Source organism: Leucoraja erinacea, chromosome 1 (genome assembly GCF_028641065.1).
Source record: "Leucoraja erinacea ecotype New England chromosome 1, Leri_hhj_1, whole genome shotgun sequence".
NCBI lineage: Eukaryota > Metazoa > Chordata > Chondrichthyes > Rajiformes > Rajidae > Leucoraja > Leucoraja erinaceus.
In genome coordinates, this window is record NC_073377.1 from 17,653,668 (window position 1) to 17,677,003 (window position 23,336).

General features: G+C 42.1%; 1 protein-coding gene across 1 annotated transcript in view; it reads right to left on the minus strand.

The window, feature by feature from the left end:
* Positions 1 to 519: 519 nt before the first annotated feature.
* The window catches only part of dym (dymeclin), a 304,411-nt gene continuing 281,594 nt past the window's right edge, over positions 520 to 23,336 (minus strand). The window contains 1 exon segment of the mRNA XM_055659199.1: positions 520 to 1,470. Coding sequence (XP_055515174.1) covers positions 1,321 to 1,470 — 150 coding nt within the window. The 3' untranslated portion in view covers positions 520 to 1,320.

Genomic DNA, 23,336 nt, shown 5'->3' on the forward strand with positions numbered 1-23,336 from the left:
CATTGCATTCATTCGGCCGAACGCACTATGGGAACTTCATTCACCCCTCTGCAGGAACTATACATCAGGAGGTGCAACTCCAGAGCCAACAATATCATGAGAGACCCCTTCCACCCCGTTCCAGCTGCTACGGTCAGGCAAACGCCTCAGTTGCCATGCGGTGAGAACGGAGAGGTTGAGAAGGAGTTTCTTCCCAGAGGTCATTCGGACTGTAAACGCCTTTCTCACCAGGGACGAACTGTACTGAACGTTTTTCCTTCCATTATTTATTATGTAAAAGAATATGTGTGTTATGATTGTGTTTATAGTTTGTTTGGTTGTTTGTCTTTTTGCACAAAAGTCCGCGAGCATTGCCACTTTCATTTCACTGCACATCTCGTATGTGTATGTGACAAATAAACTTGACTTGACTTGACGTAAGTTAAAGTTGATGCATTCTATGAATATATCCACAATTGGGACCTTTCTGGTTTATTTAACTATACAACAACCAGGAAGGAACATTTATCCACTAAGTAATCAAATGATATCAAAGTTTTATTTTGATCTAAATCTTCCAACTGAAAATACATTTCTAAAGGAATATATTGATCAAATTACATTCTTATTTTATACTTTGCTCATAATGGTGCACGTAAGGCATTTCAAAATGCAATTAAGAACCTCTGTTTACAAAGTGTTTATTGACAGTATCATTGCTCATTTGGTAGTCAAAATATGAGCTGGACAGTACTGCCATTAAACATAATTTGTCCAGAACCAGCATCATTGTCAAATCCATTTCTTAAAGCTTTTGTTATAACTTAAATAAAACAGCGTCCCATGCTAGCTCAGTTTTTAATCTACAAATAACTTGCTTGAAGACTGCAATTCTAAAACATTTTAATTGAACATTATTATAAGCAACAAAACAATATTGGTAATCTGAATATAATTAGAAAAAAAAAGTGAGTGTTGCATTCATGGGATGTTTTGCATTTCCCTCCTCCCCACCCTCCCATTTTTATTATTTGGGCAGGGATATATCACTTTTTGTCCTAGACAAGCAAAGTGATTCATTTTGATATTACTGACTATGAAAGAAATTGAAACATTAGCAATTATAATCATTTGCTTCAAGCCATTTGAAGCAGTACTCTGATACATGAATGGCAATATATGTTGCATCCTCAATTCCCTTTTCCTTGTGCATAACATTAACATCCTGCAGAGCTCATAAAATCGGGATGAAAGAGTCTTGCTTTTCTTATACAATTGTACCATTATCTGTGCCACCCTACCCCTACCACTCCCCACCACAATTTTCCTAAGAAACAGTGTTCAGCCCGAATCCATTGTAAAAAGCTGGACTTGCTGTGGATTCCAATATAATTCGACGGTGGAGTTGTAAGCCAATGACCAAACGTATGGAACAAAAAACTCCTCGGGTTGATCCTCTTCAACATACTTGAACTTGAGCTCTGGGAATTTCTGTGAGGATAGAAAGAGATAAACAAAAATTATTCATTTTACACACAGCATTCCGTTAGGCTCTTTCAGTAGTTTAACTTGAAGCAGATTATCTACATTCTCTACCTGATGAGGCCACTCAGACTCCACATTACTTCATAACACCCCCCAAAAAAAAAGAGTGGATCTTTTAAAACGAGGGCAGTTTCAGTTTTACAGCTGAAACCAGTTAGCATCCCTGAGTGACTGCTCCTAGTGGGTGGCCCACACTGGAGAGTAGCCATGTTGGATGAGTATGTGTGGAGGTGAAGTACTTTGTGGAAGGTAAGTGTGAGACTTTGGCTCGAGAGGCTGTTAAAAAAAGGTGTTAAAATGTACAGTGTGGTCTAGCACAGTATATCAACAAATCTGTACTATTCAAGTCCAATAACCACATGATCTGAAAAGATAGTCTGCATGGCTGAGACTAGGTAGATGACTGATCCTGCAGTTACTGCTGCACTTTGGGTCCCCACTACCGCATCCCTCCCCCACCAGTAACATGCTGTTCCTTATGGGCCAGTTTTTGCCGGGGAGTCGCCTTCATGGTCGTGAGGAGTTTTCTGCATTCTGGGAACTAATCGCGGCCTCATTATGGTCACCGTGAATTTTTCAACGTGTTGATAAATTAGCGGCGACTAGAATGAAGCCGCCATGGAGAGTAGCGAGAATTCTCGAGCCGTAGGTGGGTCGCCAGGAGGTCCTAGTGGGTTGCCAGATGGTCGAAGGTTTCTGGAGATTCTCGTAAGTTGTAGCCGGTGCTGACCGGTGAATTTCATTGGCTCATTGGGGGAAAAAAACGTAAGCAGTAGTTTTCAGAACCAAGAATAACTGGTAATGTTAAATTTCCGCTGAGTTTCACAGCCGTGTATCTCTGGTTTCTTAAAACCTCTCTCCACTCCTTCTCTCCCCCCCCCATCTTAATTACAGCGCAAACCTTCCTGTTAATCGTGGTGTGTGTCTGCATCAACTTGGCTTTGCACCGTGTGAATTTCAGACAGCGCTTCCCCTGCTTGCCCTGTCCCCCGCCTTTGCTGTGTGTGTGTGTGTGTGTGTGTGTGTGTGTGTGTGTGTGTGTGTGTGTGTGTGTGTGTGTGTGTGTGTGTGTGTTCCACACTGACAGTCGCTGTTCCAGTTTCCGGTTTTTCAGGCGACTGCCAGCAGCTGAGTCGCCAGCAGTCGCCTGAAAAATTGCCTAAGTGGGAGGCCCATTAGGCCTATCTTCGGTGGTATTCAAATCTAAGAATCCCCAAAGATATGCTTCAGATTCCTAGAACTTGTAACATCTCAAAGTGAACCTGGAAATTACTTTCTACAAATTTTGTCTGAAACAGAAGTTTGTGATTTAAAGGAAAGAGTGATAATTTAAAGTACTATCATGCCAACTGAAGCTGACCGCTTTCTACAAAAGGACATGATTCAGATGAGAGACAGATTGTTGACCCAACACAAGGGAAACATTGACATTACTACCGAGAGATGATCAGATGCTATTACATTATTAATAGGCAGTTGCCTCCCTCCCTTTGTCATCAATGATTTAATCCTGTTGCACATTGATGGCTTGCCCAGAATGTAACTTCATCCCAATGAACAATGAAGACATCTACATTTCACCGCTCCATACAAACCACTGTACTATGCAGCTTTATCTAATATTTCTGCCAGTCTGCCAGCTGCGGGCATCAGTTAAAGGCAGTGAAATTGATCTCTCAGTATAACATAGCATTTGCAGAATAGTTGGATATTAATTAACAATAAAGTAGAATCTCATTTTCAGACCAAGTGATCATATAACCGGCATCATCAGCCAATATAACAGACGCTTATTAACAAAGGCCCAAAGCAATTCTTAATGGATTCCCAATGTATGTAAATCTTTACCGATATAATCTAGATATGCAACAGTTCACAAGATCTAAAATCCCACTTCAATTAGCTTCCAATTGCATTCAATAGTTACAGTTAGTTGGCGGCCAATTTTTTTAATAACAATTTCAACATTGCAACATTTCAACATTGCAACATTTCTTCCATATACACTGTTAACGTTAAAATCCACACAAAATGAAGAATGGGTTGGGCAAAGTGCCCATGTTAGAAATTCTCAAATACATCAATTTGAAAACTTCAATACTGCAATGTAAAAATTGCAAAACAATACCAATGTATGAACTCAACGGGACAGGCAGCATCTCTGGAGAGAAGGAATTGGTGACGTTTCGGGTCGAGACCCTTCTTCAGATCTGAATAAGGGTCAGAAGAAGGGTCTCGACCTGAAACCCCACCCATTCCTTCTCTCCAGAGATGCTGCCTGTCCCGCTGAGTTATTCCATCTTTTTGTGTCTATCTTTGGTTTAAACCAGCACCTGCAGTTCCTTCTTAAGGGGCTGTCCCACTGTGGCGACCTAATCTGCGAGTTTAGACGAGTTTGCCCTCAACTCAAACTCGCAGCATGGTCGACACGTGGTCCTAGGAGGTCCTATGAGTTCACTAGAACTCTCCTTCCTGCTTGAGGGAAGATGCCGAATACACGCGGCCTCAGCTAGGTCGCAGAAAAATGTTCAGCATGTTGAAAAATGTTCTGCAAGTAAAATTTGATCAGCATATTTCTTTTTAACTCGTAGTGGAGTGGGGTCGCTATTTAGTTACAGATAGTCGAGGTGTGTGTGTGTGTGTGTGGTCAAGCTCGCGGTTTAAACGCTGACGGTCCATCTAGCTCTAGGCCTTACAGACAAGTGCTCTCGGGCTTGAAGGTCGAAGACACACTTCTTAACTCGCGAATTAGGTCGCCGCAGTGGGACAGGCCCTTAACACACCAATGTATGAACTGCTGAGTTACAGACTACATAATCCAAAAATCAAGCAATTTTCCAATGATCTAAATTCCCTCACCACCATCGCTGGTTATGACCAGAGACCCGGCTTCGATCCTGACTATGTGTGCTGTCCATAAGGAGTTTGTACGTTCATCTTGTGACTGCGTGGGTTTTTTCCAGGTACTCCGATTTCCTCACACACTACAAAGGCAAAACAATTGTCAAATGTCCCCAGTATGTAGGATAGAACTAATGTACAGGTGATCCAAGATTCAAGAGAGTTTATTGTCATGTGTCCCAGATAGGACAATGACATTCTTGCGTTGTATCAGCACAACAGAATTATAGAAGGCATGAATACGGAACAGATCAGTGTGTCCATATACCCTTGTATAAATATATACACACATGAATAAATAAAACAGGTAAAGTGCAAATGAACAGATAATGGGCTATTAATGTTCAGAGTTTTGTTTGAGTTGAGTTCAGTAGCCTGATGGCTGTGGGGAAGTAGCTGTTTCTGAACCTGGACGTTGCAGTCTTCAGGCTCCTGTACCTTCTACCTGAAGGTAACGGGGAGATAAGTGAGTGGCCAGGATGCTGTGGGTCCTTTGCTGTTGCCAGCCTTTTTGGCAGCTGCGTAGATCCCTTCGATGGTAGTGAGGTCAGAGCCGTATGGACTAGGCTACTTTTTGTATGTTTTCCGCTTTCTTGCTCTCTACTGTGCACCTGTAGAAGTCAGAGAGAGTCCTCCTTGACATACTGACTCTCCGTAATCTTCTCAGGAAGTAGAGGCGCTGATGTGCTTTCTTTATGATTGCATCAGTGCTCTCGGACCAGGAGAGATCTTCAGAGATGTGCACGCCCAGGATTACAGGTCGGCGTGGACTAGGTGGGTCAAAGCACCTGTTTCTGCATTGTATGTCTGAAGTCCAAAGTAGTAGCAAGGAAATGGAGGATTTTATAGAATCATGGCATGGAAATTTATGACATAGAAAGGCGGAATTCAGCAGACTGTGTTCACACCCTGCAAAAAAAAGACCATGACTAATCCAGATTTTGATCTTTAGCAATGTTGATTAAAAATAATTCATCTTCTCATCCAGGCATTTTTAAAATGTGGTGGTTAGTGTCTTAAACACAGTTAGTGCATCATATAGAATTCAGATCAGGAATGCATAAGAACAGACCCTTTGGACCACCATGTCTGCGTAGACTATGATACGAATCTAAGATAATCCCATCTGCCTGCACATCATCTGTTTTCCTCCATTCTGTGACTGTTCATGTGTCTGTCGAAATGCCTCTTAAACATTGCTATCATATCTGCTTCAGCCACCTCCCCTTTTAGCACATTCCAGGCACCCATCATTATAAAATAAAATAAAAAATCATCAGTAAAAAACCTGTCTCACAAATCTCCTTTACAAATTTTCCTTCTTACTATAAACTTTCAGCTTTAAGTATTGGACTTTTCCACCCTGGGAAATTGACTCTATCTACCCTATCTTTGCCTCTCATTATTTTATAAGGTTCTATTAGATCACCCCTCATCCAACGTTCAACATCCTGGTGAGAGTCTTCTGGGCTCTCTCCAAAGCCTCCACATCCTTCCTACAGTGTAAGGACCAGAACCCCCCACAATACACCAAATGTGGCCTGAACTAAGTTTTATACAGCTGCAACATGACCTAACAACTTTTACACCTAAATGCCTCAACTAATGAAGACAAGCGAACCGTATGCCTTCACTGCAACACTTTTTGTCTTTATCTAAAGTTGCATCTGGACTTATCTTCTTTACAACCCTATCTGCTTGTCTTGCTACTTTCTGGAAGCTCTGAACTTGCACCCCAATATCCCCCAGTATATTAATATTGTAAAGTTTCCCCATGCATTTGATTTCCAAAAATGTAGCACCTCACATTTTGTCAGGATTAAACTCCATCAGCCATTTCTCTGCCCAAATTTCCAACAGATTTATATTCTGCTGCATCCTTTGATTCCATTATTCAATATCCACAACTCCAACAATTTTTGATTCAGCTGCAAATTTACTAATCAGATCACCTACATTTTTATCCTCATCATTAATATATATTACACTCATACTACTTATCCAGCCGAATAAGATCCTGCTACAATTCTTAATAACCTTCTTCACTGTCTCTGTACTTACCTATATTAGTGTCATCTGCAAATCCCACAGCCCTTCTAATTTCATGTTTAAATTAACACAGAACATAGGACAGTACAGCACAGGAGCAAGCCCTCAGCCCAGGGCATGGATGGACACATGGTGTGGAAGGGTATGCATGACTGGGATGTCGTAGCCATTTCGGAAACCTAGCAAAGAGAGGCATGGACTTGTAGGGCCGAGATGGCCTGTTTCCGTGCTGTAATTGTTATATGGTTATATGGTTATAGGGACAGAAATAGCAGTTTAATCTTCCAGGGTACAGGTGCAATAGGAGAGAGAGCTGGGGGGTAAAAGAGGAGAGGATGTTGCTTTATTGATTATGGAGAATGTTACGGCAGTAGTCCAAGGTGACATTATTGATCATTTGTCCAGTAAGGCTATATGGGTGGAGCTGTAAAATAAAAAGGGGATGATCATTTTGGGAGTATTTTATAGGCCCCCAAAAATTCTATGAAAATTAGAAGAGCAAATATGCCTGGAAATTGCAAATAGCTGCAAGGCTAAAAAGGTTGTTATAATAGGGGATTTTGAATTTCCCCAATATAGATGTCAAGAGCTTAGATGGGGTGGAATTTATCAAATGTGTTCAGGAAGATTTCCTCAGGCAATATGTAGAGGGCTGTACAAGAGAGAGGATAAAGCCATATATACTCTTCGGGATTTGGGAAGGCAAGTGACTGAAGTGTCAGTGGGTGAACGTTTTGGGACCATGGTTCTATTAGCTTTAAAATAACTATGGATAAAGACAGGGCGAGCACGTTAAAATCCTGAATTGGGCCAAGGCCAACATTGACAGTATTTGACAGGAATTTGCTAAAGTTTGTGGGCAAAGGAATGCCTGGAAAGTGGGATGCTTTTAAAAGCGTGAGATCAATAGTTCAAGGCATGCATGTTCCTTTTAAGAGTGAATCCCAAGGCAGCGGTGCAGGCTCGAAGGGCCGAATGGCCTACTCCGGCATCTATTTTCCATGTTTCTATGTAAGGAAAACTGGATGATGAGAGAAATTGAGTTTGTACGTTCTCCCTGTGACCACATGGGTACTCCCCCCCCCCCCCCCCCCCCCCCCCCCCCCCCCCCCCCACACTCCAATGGTGTACAGGGTTGTAGGTTAATTAGCTTTGGTAATTTGTAAATTATCCCTCGTGTGTAGGACAGTGCTAGTGTATAGTGTGATCGCTAGTTGGCTTGGGCCGAATAGTCTGTTTCTATGCTGTATCTCTATAGTCTAAAGACTAAACTAGAGAGAGAATAGGGCTCCCAGAAACCAAAGTGGTCAGATACAACTTATTCACAACTGTTTAATGGCCAACCCATAATTTATGCATAGCCTTACTTATTTTACAAGGCTGGGCAAAATAGGACAGTGAGAAAGATGCACAGTCTGGCCGTAGGTATACACAGGTTAAGCTTGTGATACACAAAATACTATTGATACAGCTAGCACTGAATGTTGATTTGATGTGCTGAATTTTTGTTTAGTTTAGTTACAGCGCGGAAGCAGGTCCCTCGGCTGACTGAGTCTGTACCGACCAGTGATCCCTGCACACTATCCTACACACACTAGGGACAATTTACAATATTCCCAAGCCAATGAACCTACAAACCTGTATGCCTTTGGTCTGTGGGAGAAAATCGGATCTCTAGGAGAAAACCCGCGCAGATCACGGGGAGAACGTACAAACTCCATACAGACCGCACCTGTAGTCAGGATCGAACCCGGGACTCTGGCACTGTAGGGCAGCAACTCTACTGCTGTGCCACCGTGCTGACCATGGGATGGATATTACGCAAGAATTGTATGCATGAACGCATCCTTTATACGCAATTATTTCCTCATGAGAAGACTAATTTATTTGCTGAAAGGAAAGAAATCACATTTTTCAATATCTTGTGCCCTGATAATGCTTATCTCACTGTGATTGTGACTCAATTTCCCATGACTTATGATGTGTCGCAAAGTCACCTACTTTGGAGCGTGGTTCAATGGAGAAAAACTCCAAGGAATGGAAATACAGCAGCAATTATTCACCACATGTACAAATTTATTGGGGAATGCAGTGTACATTAATTGCCTAATTAGTGACATGAGCTCAGCTTATTTAGTAATTGAGCGCGCGCGCGCGCACACACACACACACACACACACACAGCATGCTTGGCAACAATGGTGTGTATTTGAAAATATTAATAACATTTTGAAAAATGACTTAGCAAAGTCTATTTACAATATTCCCAAGCCAATGAACCTACAAACCTGAAAGTTTCATTTCACTCCAAAATAAATAATATTCATATTAACCAAATTCAAACCAACTTCCACCATTTGATTGATGCTAATTTAACCTTTTATCTAATTTGAGAGTCATTTGAGCACAATATCAATGCATAATAAAGCAGTGCATTTAAAAAAAACCTGCTGTTCTTAATCACTTCACAAAATCCTAATTTATATAATGCATTGAAGTCTCCTGTATATACCATTGCTGCATATATCATATAGGGCGGTACAATGGCGCAGCTTGGAGAGCTGCTGCCTTAAAATGGCAGAGACCCAATTTCGATCCTGGACTCGGTGCTATCTATGTTGTAGTTTGTATGGTCTCTGGAGTTTGTATGTACTCCTTGTGACTGCACGGGTTACCCCCGAATATTCAAATTTCCCCACACATCTCAAAAATGTGCAGATCTGCAAAAAGGTCCCTCATGTTTAAGGAATAGATGGGAAAGTGGGATAACAGAATTAGAAGAATTAGCATGAATGGATGATTAATAGTCAGCATGGACAGTTAGCCGAAGGGCCTGTTTCCATGCTCTGTCTATAAATTCTAAACCATCTTGTTTACATTCAATGGAAACTCCCAAATATAGTTCATATGGTCTGCTAGTGATTGCCAACACAGCTTGAAAATCCTAAATGAATATTGGAACAGGATGCACCCCACTTGCGTGGCCGGCAAGTCGGAATGCGACTGCGATGTTTTTAAAGTTCAAAATGGCAATAACCTGTAAAATATGAGATCAATGTGAACGCATATCACTCTCCCTCTTCAGTTCCCTATTCCCCTCCTCCATTATCCTCCCTCTCCCCACCCTCCACCAACCCTCCTCTGCTCCCTCCCCTCACCCCCTCCCTCCCCTCCTCCATTACCTCGCCATCCCTCTTCCTACCCAATCCTGCTCCATTCCCCCTCAACCCCAGCACTCCCTCTCCCTCCTCTTCACCCTCCTTCTTTCCCCTCTCCTCCTCCCCTCTCCCACTCCCTCCCTCACCTCACTGCTCCCTCCCTCTCCTTTCCCCTAGCCTCAGTCACACCCTTCCTCCATCCATAACCCCTCTCCCCTCCCTACCGCCCTCCTCTCCTATCCCCCTGCTCCCCCACTCCTCACCTCCCCTCGATCCCACCCCTCACTCTCCCTCCCCCACTTTCCCTCCCCATCCCCCTCATCTCCTTCTATCTCCCTGCTCCCTGCTTCCACAGTCCACACCTCCCCCTTATCCCACCCCCCACAATGAAAATCACGATTTAAATAAAAAATAAAACCTCCCCGCTATCCCACCCCCCCCCCCCCCCACACAATGAAAATCGCGTTTTTTTTCTTTATAATAACCTAAACACAATGTTTAATGAAAGTGAACCAGTATAGACTCAATGGGCTGAATAGCCTCCTTTAATATCTTAAGAGATATGTAATATAAAAATATCTATGATTTAAACAAAATAATAGAAAGATATGTATATTTATTACAAAACAGCTGGCAGAAGTGAAATGCGATCAATTTGGGGTGTCTTAAAGTATAAAGGTTTGTGAACATATAAGAACACAAATGAATAAAGCTTATCGTTCAGAAAAATATGGTTTTTACTGGAAAGACTTAGCAGATCAGATAACATTAGTGGAAAGGCTGAAGACTGCTTTCCAGATATCTGATGAAAGTCTTTGATCGAAAAGTCAGTTTCTCTTTCCACATGTGCTACCTGAACTGCTGAGTGTTTCCAGAATGTTCTGTTTTATTTCCAATCCCCAGCAGAAGTAGTGTTTTTTAATGTTAAGATTGAGAAGAAATACCAAAGTTCCAATAATGGTTCAACAGAAAGGCATTGGTCATTGTGATATGGTCATAATGCCACACAAGCCCCAGAAATACTCAAGAGGAAGTAGACAGTGCACAAAGAGGCTCACACTTTCTGACTGCTCCTGTATTGTTGCTGAAATGCTAAAAGTAGGCACAGGAGTTTCAGAGGCTAATCATTTCACTAGCTCTCCATATTACCTTTGCTACATGTATTTCATGAACTGAGACCCCAGATTCTTCTGCATTGTAATATTTAGCAACACAGTGGTGCAGTGGTAGTATTCAGGCTGAGCTGCTGAGTATTTCCAGCATTTTCTGTTTTTATATTTTTAACTTTTGCAATGTGATGGGCATTAAATGCACCCAAGTCAAGATTATATTAACGCTGTGCGCACTCTGTATTGTTTTCATATTAGGTATCTCTGCAAAAGTATCAAAATGGGTTTGAACTCTCTGAGGGTCTAGGAAAGGCTTAAAACATGGATAACAGTGACTAATTTTGATGAGAATCACAATTTTCATCTTGTGTTTTTGATCTTGGTATTGCATTGAAGTTAAACAAAAACAAACAAAAAATATGGAGCATATGGAACTATATTTAAAAAAAGTTTTTAAAGTAACTACCCGATTCATCCCACTCAACACTCTTACATGCAAAACTTACCGCCAGGATTTAGTGATTTCTCTTTTGAAAGTGATTATTCAATTTGCTTTTATTATCTATACTGGCAGCAGATCCAGATTCAAACTATTCACTGTACAAAAGTGTTCTCTGTTTCTGGTTACACTGTAGCATTCTTGGCTAAAGTAGTCTCCTTTATGCCTTTTCCAAGTATTGCTCTGCAATGTTAGCTATTCTATCTTTCTCATTGACCCTCCCTTTTCTTGATTTCCTCCTACAACTGTGGGTGCCCGTTCACTTATTATTTGTTCATATTTTGGCTGTACATTCCAAATCTCATGGCATAGATACCCATAGATTGTGTACTATAACAGGTTACAAAGCAAAGTTGGGCAGTATCGTTGGCAACAATCAATTCCTCCCAGGTGAACTCATTGCATTCTAAGGCCTCTTTGAGCAGAAGGGCAATGGAAGAACACCACTTGCCCACCAGTCTCAGGTGTGCCTGTACCAACGGTTACTTTGGCAGACGTAAGGTCGGCCTTCCTAAGAGAGAATCCGTGGAAAGCAACTGGTCTGGATGGCCTCCCTACCTGCGTCCTAAGGATCTATGCAGCTGGCTGACATTTACAGACATTTGTTTTATATCTCACTACTCTATTCAGAGGTCACCATTTGCTTCAAGTAGACCACTATCACCCCAATGCCAAGGGAAAGTAAGTAAGTTAGCACACCTTATTGATTACCGTCTACTGGCTCTGACTTCCATTATCATGAAATGCTTTGAGAGACTGGTGATGCCACATGTGAAGTCTAGCCACCCATAGTCGATTGCAGTTTGCTTACCATCGCAACAGGTCCACAACAGACGCCATCCTCCTGGCCTTAAACCCATCTCTGGAACACCTCCTAGACAATAAGGACTCCTACATTAGACTTGTATATATTGACTATAGCTCCATCTTCAACACCATCAACCCATCCAAACTTATCTCCAAACTCCTGGAACTAAGAATCACCCTCCCCCCCCCCCCCCCCCACGCTACCACGGGATCGTCAACTTTCTGACCCACTGGCCACAATCAGTGAATATAGGTGACAACACTTCCTACACAATAATTTTCAACACTGCTGCCCCGCAAGGGTGCGTTCTCAGTCCCCCATTGAACATTTGTGATTGTACAACCAAATTCGGCTCTAACTCCATCCACAAGTTTGGAGATGACACCACTGTGGTGGGCCGGGTCACGAGCAATGATGAGATGGAGTACAGGAAAGAGATAGAGAACTCAGCAGCATGATCTCAGGACATTAATCTCTACCTCAATGTCATCAAGGTGAAGGAGCTAAATATCGGCTTTATGAAGCATGGTGGATTTCATGCCCCAAGCTGCTTCAATGCTGTCGAAGTGGAAATGATTCAAGTTCCTTCACACTTTTAATCAACTATCTAATGTGAATCAACCACATTGATATGCTGAGTTACTCCGGCATCTGCAGTTCCTTCCTACACATTGATGCAACAGCCCAGAAGGCACACCAACGCCTCTACTTCCTGAGGAGACAAAGAAAATTTGTCATGTCTCCAATGACTTTTACAAACCGCTACAGATGCACAGCAAACTGTGAGGATGTGTCACAGATTTGTTCGGGAACAGCTCTGCCCAAGACTGCAGTTGTAGATGTAGGCCACTCTATCACACCACCATTGACTCCATCTACACTTCTCACTGCCTCAGAAAAGCAACCAACATAATTAAAGACTTGTCTCACCCCAGTCATTCTTTCTTTTCCCTGATCCTGCCAGGCAGATGGCACAGAAGCTTGAAAGTGTGTATCACCAGATTCAGGAACAGCTTCTTAAACCCTGTTATCAGGCTTCTGAACAGTCCTTCCATAAGACAGGATACTGTTCTATTCACCTCTATCCCATTGCAGACCTTGGACTTTGTCTATACAACTGATGCACTACAACGCTGAGATCTATATTCTGCACTCTGTACTATCCTTTTTGCTTGATCTATTGTACTTAAGTTTGGTTTGATTACATTTACATATAGTACTAAACTAAGTTCACACGGGAGGGCTGGTTCCCCAATGCAATATTCCATCTCTCCACCAATTCCAATATTGGTGGCCAGTGGGGGGCGGGGGTGGCTTTCTGGAGCGCTAATATGGGTGTTGTGGGTCGAAGGGACTGGTTTCCAGAGGGCTAGTGTGGACATTGTGAGCTGAATGGATTATTGGGCTGGCAGCTCAGTCACACAGGCCTGGTGGGCTGGCAGCTCAGTCACACAGGCCTGGTGGGCTGGCAGCTCAGTCACTCAGGCCTGGTGGGCTGGCAGCTCAGTCACTCAGGCCTGGTGGGCTGGCAGCTCAGTCACTCAGGCCTGGTGGGCTGGCAGCTCAGTCACTCAGGCCTGGTGGGCTGGCAGCTCAGTCACTCAGGGCTGGTGGACTGGCAGCTCAGAAACGGCCAGAAATTCTGCCCAAAACAGGTGAGAGACTCCGTGAGAGAGAAGGGGGGGAGGGTGGAGAATCAATTTTAGACATTTTTCATCTATTTCTGCAGATCACAGCAATGAAGGAGGAAAGTCTATCCTGGCCTGGATCTCACAGCGAGCTAATGAAGGGAGGGAGAAAAATACTGGGGTGAGGTTTAATACTTGAGATGGGCCGAAGAGACTCCTCCTGGGCTAGTACAGGCCTAATGGGCTGAAGAGACTCTTTATATTTAAAAAAAAAACCTGAAATCTCAGTGAAGCACTTTTTCTGCACTTTTCATGGGCCCTTTTGCCCAAAATGCCCGTATTAGCCCAGGAAGAGCATTTTGGCCCAAAAGGGACTGGTTTCTCGGCTAATAGGGGCCTTGTGGGCCGAAATTAGTGGTTTCAGACAGGCCAAACAACTCATTTCATTTCCATTGCCATTTCAGTTTCAAGCACAGGGCTGGCCAAACAACTCATTTTACTTTCATTAAGGGCTAACAAATCATTTATTGCAAGTACATTGCAGACTCACAATTCAGTTGACTCACAGCAGAATCACAGTTGTGGCCACTCCCTCGCGATCTTCCAGAGTGACTGACTCATGTCCTTCCCCCCCCCTCCCCCCTCAGCGTTGTTATAGTCCTTCCCCCAGAAGGTGTGTTGTCTTCATCATGGTGATTGACAGACGAGCGGACCAATTAGCTGATCTCAAGATGTTTTAAACATTCATAACTTTTTTATGTTTCATTGATCGGAAAAACCTCGGGGCTGCCTCAGCGGAGGAGGACTGAGTAAGATGGCCAAAAATCATAGCGATATAGGGTAGAGTTTTCTCTAAAATCAATATACAGCGCAGACAGGAAGTGGTCAAGATGAGACTTTAGTTATATAGATATCTGATCTGTTTAGATAGCATGCAAAACAAAGTTTTGCACTGCACTTCAGTACACGTGACAATATTAAACATAAACATAAATATAATTAAAAGTCTCCTTTTGCTCATTAGAGTGAAAGATTTCACTGATTTTAGTTTTCACTTTTGCAAGCATCATAGGCATTAAATGTACCCAAGTCAAGAATATATTTATGCAAATCCCTGAAAATTAGGGTTTTGTAAGTATGGAAAAGTATAAATTATTGCTTACTTAAATGCCACTTTGATTTGTAGAGCCAAGAGTCAAGACTGTTTAATTGTCATATGTACCGAAAACAGAACAATTACATTCTTACATGCAGCAGCAAAACAGGTCTGTAAACACATAAGATCTGTGCTGTGAGATAGACCCGTATATCAAACACAATGAAAAAATTATTGCAGACTCAAAGGCAACTGCTACAAGTTCTTACAACAGTTGCACAATTATTAATCAGGTAAAGAGATCAAACCTGCTGTGAAGGGAACAGGCAGGTCAAAAAAATAGGTTCCTTGTAAATATCAGACTTGAGAAGCTGCATCAGTGCAGGCCACCCAACACAGACGAGGCTAGGGGGATGGAAGGATACCCCAAACCGCTAATGAATACATTCAGGAAACAGACTCAAAAATGTGGTTTGCTGCAAAGAAATGCTTGGGCCTGAGATAGCATCTCCAGAGCAAGCTTAGTCTCCATTCAAATATGCCGATGCGAGATGTGGAGCAATTGCTTTTCCTTTTGCAAACTCTCATCCTAGCCATGATACATATCAGAGAAGCCAACCCACAGGCAGACAGCCTGACTTGAAAGAAAAAGAGAAAAAAAAAGTTTAATAAAGTACATTAAAGTAGACAAAGTAAAAAATAGCAAAAAAAAGATAAAATAAAAATTGCGGATAGCTGCAATGAAAAATAACACCAGCCTTCTCCATTTCTATAAATGAGTGTGGTAACTTCTATTACCGTCATGGACGGAAATAACTAACACCATAACAATAAACAGAGCAACAGACACAGACATACTGTCACCATCCAATACTTCCCCAATCTGATTGGCCCAGTCACTTCCCTTATCTGCTGTAGTTGGGATGTGTTGTCTGACATCCCCTCCACAGTGAAAATGGGAATTATTGCTTAATTCAGTTTTCACTTTAACCCTTTAAACTATGCAGTCACAAAAGACTGTTCTCAAATTAAAGTTTCCTTTGTAGCAATAATTTCTGCAATGACAGAACCACCAACATAGTGTTGGCGTAAATGAGAAATTGCATTACGCTCAGATATGATGCAATTTACTCACCGTCCTGGCTCACTATTAAGAAGGGCTACTTTGGAAGAGGGTCAAAATATAGCTACATCACAGGCACTAATGAGACAACACTTCCAGTAACATCAATTGCTTTCCATGCTTCAAAAACAAGCCTTTAAGCACCGCCAACAGACAACACTTCCTACACCAGTGTTTCACCAAGACATGGGAAGTGTTCTGAAGTTTAATGTGGTACAACGACATAAATTCTGCAGATGTGTGATGCCTTGCTATGCCCCTAATTATTACATTCATCTTCTAGGCAGAACCTTTAAGTTGTAAACTACCCATTCCTACCTATTGAGTTGTAAACTACCCCATTCATGCCTTTGATAACAAAAGATAAGATAACAAAATGGTGTGAAATTTAATTTTCCACTTTCAGGTAACTCATACCTCTGGTATTATCCTCCCACATATACTCACCCATCCAGCGAGGTTTGCTCACCTTCCCCATTCCAACCCCCGTCCACTCCCATCACCTGGTTCCATTTGTCAGTCATTGAAACAGCCCCTTTTGCCTTACTCATCCATGTTGACCAAGGTGCCTTTCTGAACTCGACCCATTTGCCTGCATTTTGTTCATATCCTGCCTAACCTTTCTTATGTTACATGACTTCAGACTTAAGGGACAGAAGTTTAGGGGTAATATGAGGGGGAACTTCTTTACTCAGAGAGTGGTAGCGGTGTGGAATGAGCTTCCAGTGGAAGTGGTGGCGGCAGGTTTGTTGGTATCATTTAAAAATAAATTGGATAGGCATATGGATGAGAAGAGAATGGAGGGTTATGGTATGAGTGCAGGCAGGTACAATTCTAATCAGTCTTCCAGTCTTCCTAATAACACACCCCCAGTGTATCCAGTCTTCCTAATAACACAGCCCTCCAGCTCCATTAACAACCTTGTGAATCTCTTCTGCAACTCTCTAGCTTGATTTATTATTTTCTATAGTACGGCGACCAGAACTTCCACCAGGCCAATTTTGTATCCAATTGGCTAGCTCACCCTGGATCCCATGCGTTCTTTCCTTCTGGACCACCCTACAATGCAAGACCTTGTCAAAAGCCTTGCTAAAGTCCATGTAGATAACATCAACTGCCCTGTTGAGTTCTTCCAGCATTCTCATTTTTGTTATTATGCCTAATGTATTATAGTTTCTTAATTTGTTGATCGAGTCTTCTTTATCATGCACTGCATTGAATGATTTCAGTATGATTCACAGTGGTTACAGTTTAAAGGCCTTTGGACCTCGACACCAACCACATAGAGTGCAGACATACACGAAATACATCAGTATGGTGAGGTCACCTTACCACAGATTACCCATTTGAATAAAGCTGAGACATACTACCTATAAGTGGAACAAAGTTGGATGAGATGTGTACACTTGCACGTATCAGTCAAAAGTATGGTCAGGTCATTATGAAAGTTATCTTACGCAATTTATCCTGATACCAAGTGTTAAATCAAGTATGATAAATCTAAAACTCAATTCCAGGATTGCACTGAGTTAACTGATTTCAGAAAAAAACTGAATTTATTTTGATCTTTCCAGGTTAGGTAAGAGGAAGTTGGGCAGAATTACTGTTCCTTATTCAGCAGCCTCCACAGGAAATGATCAAGTTGAGAGATGAAGGGAGGATATCTTACTGACAGTGACACTTAAAATTCCCTGTCCCTGGTGTTAGACTCATGGGCCTTTAAGTACAATGTACATACAGTCAAAATGCATAGAAGCAGGTCCTTGAACTCACCATGTTCATGCTGACTTAAGTATCTATCTCTAAGAATCCCATCAGCAGCACTCCTAGTGATGTAATGTTCATCTAAATTCTTCTGAAAGCACCTGCCTCCTTCATGCATTCAGCTTTATATTCCAACTACCCTGTAGGTGAGTTGCTGTCAATGTTTGATTATGATTTAACTGTGTCAAATTTGTTTTTATTCTTAAAATGAACATGTCTGAGTTACTATTTACATAGAAACATAGAATAATAGAAAATAGGTGCAGGAGTAGGCCATTCGGCCCTTCGAGCCTGCACCGCCATTCAATATGATCATGGCTGATCATCCAACTCAGTATCCTGTACCTGCCTTCTCTCCATACCCCCTGATCCCTTTAGCCACAAGGACCACATCTAACTACCTCTTAAGTATAGCCAATGAACTGGCCTCAACTACATTCTGTGGCAGAGAATTCCAGAGAATCACCACTCTCTGTGTAAAAAATGTTTTTCTCATCTCAGTCCTAAAAGATTTCCCATTTATCCTTAAACTGTGACCCCTTGTTCTGGACATCCCCAACATCGGGAACAATCTTCCTGCATCTAGCCTGTCCAACCCCCTAAGAATTTTGTAAGTTTCTATAAGATCCCCCCTCAATCTTCTAAATTCTAGCGAGTACAAGCCAAGTCTATCCAGTCTTTCTTCATATGAATGTCCTGACATCACAGGAATCAGTCTGGTGAACCTTCTCTGTACTCCCTCTACGGCAAGAATGTCTTTCCTCAGATTAGGAGACCAAAACTGTATGCAATACTCCAGGTATGATCTGGATGATGGTGTAGTAAATTGGATTAGTAAGTATGCAGATGATACTAAAATAGGTGGGGTTGTGGATAATGAAGTCGATTTTCAAAGTCTACAGAGAGATTTATGCCAGTTGGAAGAGTGGGCTGAAAGATGGAAGATGCAGTTTAATGCTGATAAGTGTGAGGTGCTACATCTTGGCAGGACAAATCAAAATAGGACGTACATGGTAAATGGTAGGGAATTGAAGAATGCAGGTGAACAGAGGGATCTGGGAATAACTGTGCACAGTTCCCTGAAAGTGGAATCTCATGTAGATAGGGTGGTAAAGAAAGCTTTTGGTGTACTGGCCTTTATAAATCAGAGCATTGAGTATAGAAGTTGGGATGTAATGGTAAAATTGTACAAGGCATTGGTGAGGCCAATTTTGGAGTATGGTGTACAATTTTGGTCGCCTAATTATAGGAAGGATGTCAACAAAATAGAGAGAGTACAGAGGAGATTTACTAGAGAAAGGTTGAACCAGTTAGGGCTTTATTCTTTGGAGCGCAGAAGGTTAAGGGGGGACTTGATAGAGGTCTTTAAAATGATGAGAGGGATAGACAGAGTTGACGTGGATAAGCTTTTCCCACTGAGAGTAGGGAAGATTCAAACAAGGGGACATGACTTGAGAATTAAGGGACAGAAGTTTAGGGGTAACATGAGGGGGAACTTCTTTACTCAATGAGTGGTGGCTGTGTGGAATGAGCTTCCAGTGAAGGTGGTGGAGGCAGGTTCGTTTTTATCATTTAAAAATAAATTAGATAGTTATATGGACGGGAAAGGAATGGAGGGTTATGGTCTGAGCGCAGGTATATGGGACTAGGGGAGAATACGTGTTCAGCACGGACTAGAAGGGTCGAGATGGCCTGTTTCCGTGCTGTAATTGTTATATGGTTATATGGTGTGGTCTAAACAAGACCCTGTACAACTGCAGCAGAACCTCCCTGCTCCTATACTCAAATCCTTTTGCTATGAATGCTAACATATCATTTCGTATTTGATTTCGAATTTTATCTTAGAGTGGCACATATGCGTCTTGAATAAATGTACACATTGACTTGCCCTGAACTCAACAAAAGCTTTTCACTGTATCTCGGTACATGTGACAAACTAAACTAAACTCTCACTATTTCACTTGGAATGATTCGCATTGGCCTTATGTAAACTTACATGTAAGTACATTTTTCATATTAAGTCTTACAATATATTGAAATAAAATTTAGCTCGGCTGAGAACCTTAATTTCCAGTCTATCATTGTCCTTGCATGGAACAAACATAGAATGGTACCGCACAGGAACAGGCCATTCAGCACACTATATATGTGATGAACACATTAAACTATTCTCCCCAGCCTGCATATAATCGATATCCCTTCATTCCCCATGTGCCCATCTACCTTTCACGTGCCCTTCTTCACAACTATCTTAATGGGCCTGTCGCACTTAGGCAATTTTTTAGGCAACTACAGGCGACTAGTTTGTCGCCACATGTTCGCCGGAGGTCGCCGGGAGTAGTCTCCTCAGTCGTGCAAAAAGTCGTAGCGTCTTTCTGGTCTGAAAATTTTCGGCTACAGTGGGTTTGACACCAATGAGCATAGCTTGACATCTCCTGACGTAGGTTGTCGCCGGTTTTTTGGCGACCTGCTATGACTATGACAGTCGCCGGCAGTTGCCTAAAAAAATCAATAAGTGGATCAGGCCCATTAAGCTTACAGGGTGATGTTCACTATCTCTGAAATGCTATCGAACCATTGTTCCCATCATATCCCCCCATTACATGTTAAAAGATTAGATTCAGTACTGCTACATTTTTATAGTGGCCCAGAGAGCTCCCTTTCAAAGGGAAATTGCACCAACTCAAAGTCTTTCACATTAAAGGCAATCAGAATGAATATTATAAAGTTGAAATTTCCTACTACTATTATTCCATTACATTTTTGGTCAGTTCTCAATGATTACTTTCCAGTGGATCTGATGTCCATCATCATGAGTGCTTTGAGGTAATGGCGCACATCAACTCCAGCCTATCAGATCCACTGCAGTTTGCCTACCGTCGCACGGATTTATAGCAGATACTATATCCCTGGCCCATAACTCATCTCTGGAACACTTAGACAACAAAGACAGCTATGTTAGACTCCTATTTACCAACGATAGGTCTGCCTTTTCATACCATAATCCCCATCAACCTCATCGCCAAACTCCTGGAGCTCGGACATGCTGGATCCTTGACTCTCTGACCCAAAGACCACGGTCAATGAGGATAGGTGACAACAACTCTAAAATAATTCTCAACACCGATGCCCTGCAAGGGTGCGTTCTCAGTCCCCTACTATAATCATTCACGACTGTACAGCCAAATACGGCTCTAAATCCATCTACAAGTTTACCGATGACAACAGTGTGGTGGGCCAGATCGCGAACAATGACGAGATGGAGTACAGGAATGACATAGAGAACTTAATAACATGGTGTTTGAAAAACAACCTATCCCTCAATGGCAGCAAGACGAAGAAGCTAATTGTCAACTTTAAGAGGCATGAAACACATCTTCCAATCAGCATCAATGGTGCCGAAGTGAAAATGGTTGAGAACTTTATTTTCTTTGGCGTACATATTACCAGTGATTTGTCGTGGACCAACCACATTAATGCACCAGCCAAGAAGGTACACCAATAATACTTCCTCGGGAGACTGAAGAAATTTGGCATGTCTCAAATGACTTACAAATTTCTACAGAAGCACCATACAAAGCATACTGTTAGGCTGCATCACAGCTTGGGTTGCAAAGAGTTCTGAGGAATATGCAAGGAACAGTGGGGTTGTAGATGTAGCCCAGTCCACCATACAGACCAAACATCACACCATTGACTACTTCGACAGTTGACGTTACCTCAGAAAAACAGTTAACGTGCTAAAAAACTTGTCCCAACGCAGTGATTCCTTCTTCTTTTAGCTCCCGTCAGACAGAAGTTACCACCAGACTCAGGAACAGCTCTTTCATTTTGTTATCAGGCTTCTGTATGGACCTTCCATAAGCTGTGGTGCAGTCCAATTCCCCTCTGCTTCATTGTGGACATTGGACTTTGTCTCTGGAACTGTTGTGCTACACTGCTGAGAACTATGATCTGTTCACTGTATCTTTCCTTTTGTCCCATTTGAGTTTGAATCTATTGTATTTATGTATATTATCTGATTTCATTATATAATATGCACAACTAAAAATTGCACTGTACCTCGGTATTCCTAACAACAATAAACCTAAGCCTACACGTACTTTAGTTTGGTTCTTACTAGGACTGTATTATTTTATGGACTAACCATTTATTTGTGTAACATTTTTCCCTCTTTCCCTCATTACATCTGGGTGTGCATCTCCTTCATTCACAGCTGGTGCAACTGTTGAAAGATTGTTTGAAAAAAGTGATCGACCAGCATTTTGAGAACATACCTGGAACCTGGTATAGACAATCAGATGATTATTTATCCAATTGTAGAACATTAGGCTAAACACAGACATTACTGGAAATACACAGTAGATCAGTTCAGAAGCAGAGTTAATGTTTCAGATCTACGACAATTCATCTGAACAGAGAGCGTCACGTGAAAGTTAATTGACTTGAAAATATCAACTTTTTTTCTTTCTTCACAGATGCTGCCGAGCATTTACAGCATTGGAGGCAGCGCAGAGAACGTTTACTGGATTGAAATTGCCATTCCCATACTGAACCTTTCTGTCCTGGGTCTCCTCCATTGTCAGAGTGAGGCCACACGCAAATTGGAGGAACGCCTCCAACGTCTCAGCTTACAACCCAGTGGTATGAATGTTAATTTCTCCAATTTCAACTAACCCCTGCATTCCTTCTCTCCCCCCTCCCCACCCTAGTCGTCCTACTGGTTCCACTGTTCGCATATTTGTATCCTTTCGCTATCACCTCTTCCCCGGCCAACAATGAGCCATTGTGCGCTCTACCCTTCCTTGGTTATCTGTTGCCGGCCCTGCTTTGTTCTGGTCATTTCTTACCTTCAGTTCCCTCCCCTCTACATTCAGTATGAAGAACGGTCCAGACCAGCAACGTCACCCATCTCTTTTCTCCAGAGATGCTGCCTGACCCGCTAAGTTACTCCAGAACTTTGTGTCTTTCACTCGGTTGAAAGTTGGACGATTCCTCAAGTGGGCAGCATGGCCTCCCTCTGAACTCTAAAGAACTGTAAAGACTGGCCACCCTCTGTGCTATAATCATTTTACTGCTCAAAGTCTTCAGACTTGAAGACTAGCTGTGTTGGTCTCTCCTGTTCTGCAGGGAAGTTGAGCACCTTTATCCCATCCCTTTTTATGACACATCTTATGGCTTCTGATCGACCACAAGATCTAGTTCCAGAAAATATGAATTTATTTTTGCAAACAAAGTTTTTCTTTCAAACTCAACTCTCAATGCTGTTCAAATTGGGATAGGTGGGCGAAAGTATTCAAGTTCCATGGTTCATGTAATAGGGTTCTGATGACTTCTCTTCACTGAATCAGCTCATGCTGTGATCCTACTTCAAAGTGGTTCTTCTGTCCATAACGGAAACAATTTAATAGAACAAGCTTCTCTACTTTTAGATGCATGCTGTTATTTGCCCGAGCCACAATATCATTACAATAACCGGAACTTTGTGGAGAAATCTGTGAAGCTCTCTGGGTTTACCAACATTACTCCATGTAAGTTTAGATAGGTATATAATTAGGACCATCCTGTATTGAGCGGACAATGAGAACAAATTCTACATCTTCTTGTACATGAGAAACATGATATAGCGTCCCTCCCTCTCTCCTGCACTACACCTTTCATCGTCCATGCTCTGGTA